The sequence below is a fragment of the Microtus ochrogaster genome, chromosome 10 (assembly GCF_000317375.1).
Source record: "Microtus ochrogaster isolate Prairie Vole_2 chromosome 10, MicOch1.0, whole genome shotgun sequence".
Lineage (NCBI taxonomy): Eukaryota > Metazoa > Chordata > Mammalia > Rodentia > Cricetidae > Microtus > Microtus ochrogaster.
Genome location: NC_022016.1, coordinates 85,819,861 through 85,820,804, shown reverse-complemented (window position 1 = coordinate 85,820,804; position 944 = coordinate 85,819,861). Strand labels below are relative to the sequence as shown.

Below are 944 nucleotides of genomic sequence, written 5' to 3'. Positions count from 1 at the left end.
AGCTCAGATTTTTCCTTCCTGGATTCCTTCTTCCAAAGGGCTATGGGCTTCAGAGTAGCAGAGGTTGGGACTGGATGGCACAATGGTGAATGTGACTGATTGTGAGTGGCTCCACAAGCTGCCAGTGTAGCGAGTTTGCCTTTGAGACCACCAAAATAGTGACTAATGAACAAAGCCAATCCCCATCGAGGCCAGAGTGGTGACAGGTGCTCACTGTGAGGGGAAAGAGCTTCATAAGAAAGGCTCTGAAAATATATTTTCTCCTAAATTCTTCCTCAGGACCATCTCCCTAAACATCCATCAGAATGACCTTCCAGGCCCCACCCACACTCCTACAGCTGGGAGTGCAGAGCCTGGTGAGGAATGAGGCCTTGACCATCTCTACTCTGCAGGACCTGCCAATGCTGCTCTTTCCCCCACTGTTCAAGGAGGCCGACACTCAGAGACGAAAAAAGATAATTAAGGCTCTGGTGACAGACTGGCCCTACCCCTGCCTTCCTGCTGGGTTTCTGATGAACAACCCCAACCTGGAGATCTATCAGGCTATGCTAGATGGAGTAGACACATGGCTGCGACGGAGGTTTCGCCCCAGGTAAACAGTAACCACAGAATGCCAAATGGCACACTGGAATATATGGAAGGGAGGGCCATCTGGGCTCAGGGAGTATGGGGTCAAAGATGGATCAGAGGCTTTGGCCAGTATAGAAGGGCTGCTGAGGCTTTGGCTCCTGTTGAATACTTGTAGCAGATGTCAATTTAGTATAAGATACCTCTTGGAACAGATGCAGCCACAGAAGAATGACCCTGTGCCTGTGTCTTCACTGGATAGTAGAAATAGGAGCCGACAGAAGTCCAGAGCAACTGAATGAAAGAACAGGATGGGCCTTCAGGTGCAGCTCAGGCAAAGTATTCATGCTTGACAAGCCTAAGGCTCTGGACTGGGA

At 50.0% G+C, this 944-nt stretch overlaps 1 protein-coding gene across 1 annotated transcript in view; it reads left to right on the top strand.

The window, feature by feature from the left end:
• Positions 1 to 305: 305 nt before the first annotated feature.
• The window catches only part of LOC102002189 (preferentially expressed antigen in melanoma-like protein 7), a 2,849-nt gene continuing 2,210 nt past the window's right edge, over positions 306 to 944 (top strand). The window contains exons 1-2 of the mRNA XM_005353768.1: positions 306 to 592; positions 783 to 906. Of these exons, the coding sequence (XP_005353825.1) occupies positions 306 to 592; positions 783 to 906 (411 nt within the window). The remainder of the gene's footprint in view (positions 593 to 782; positions 907 to 944) is intronic.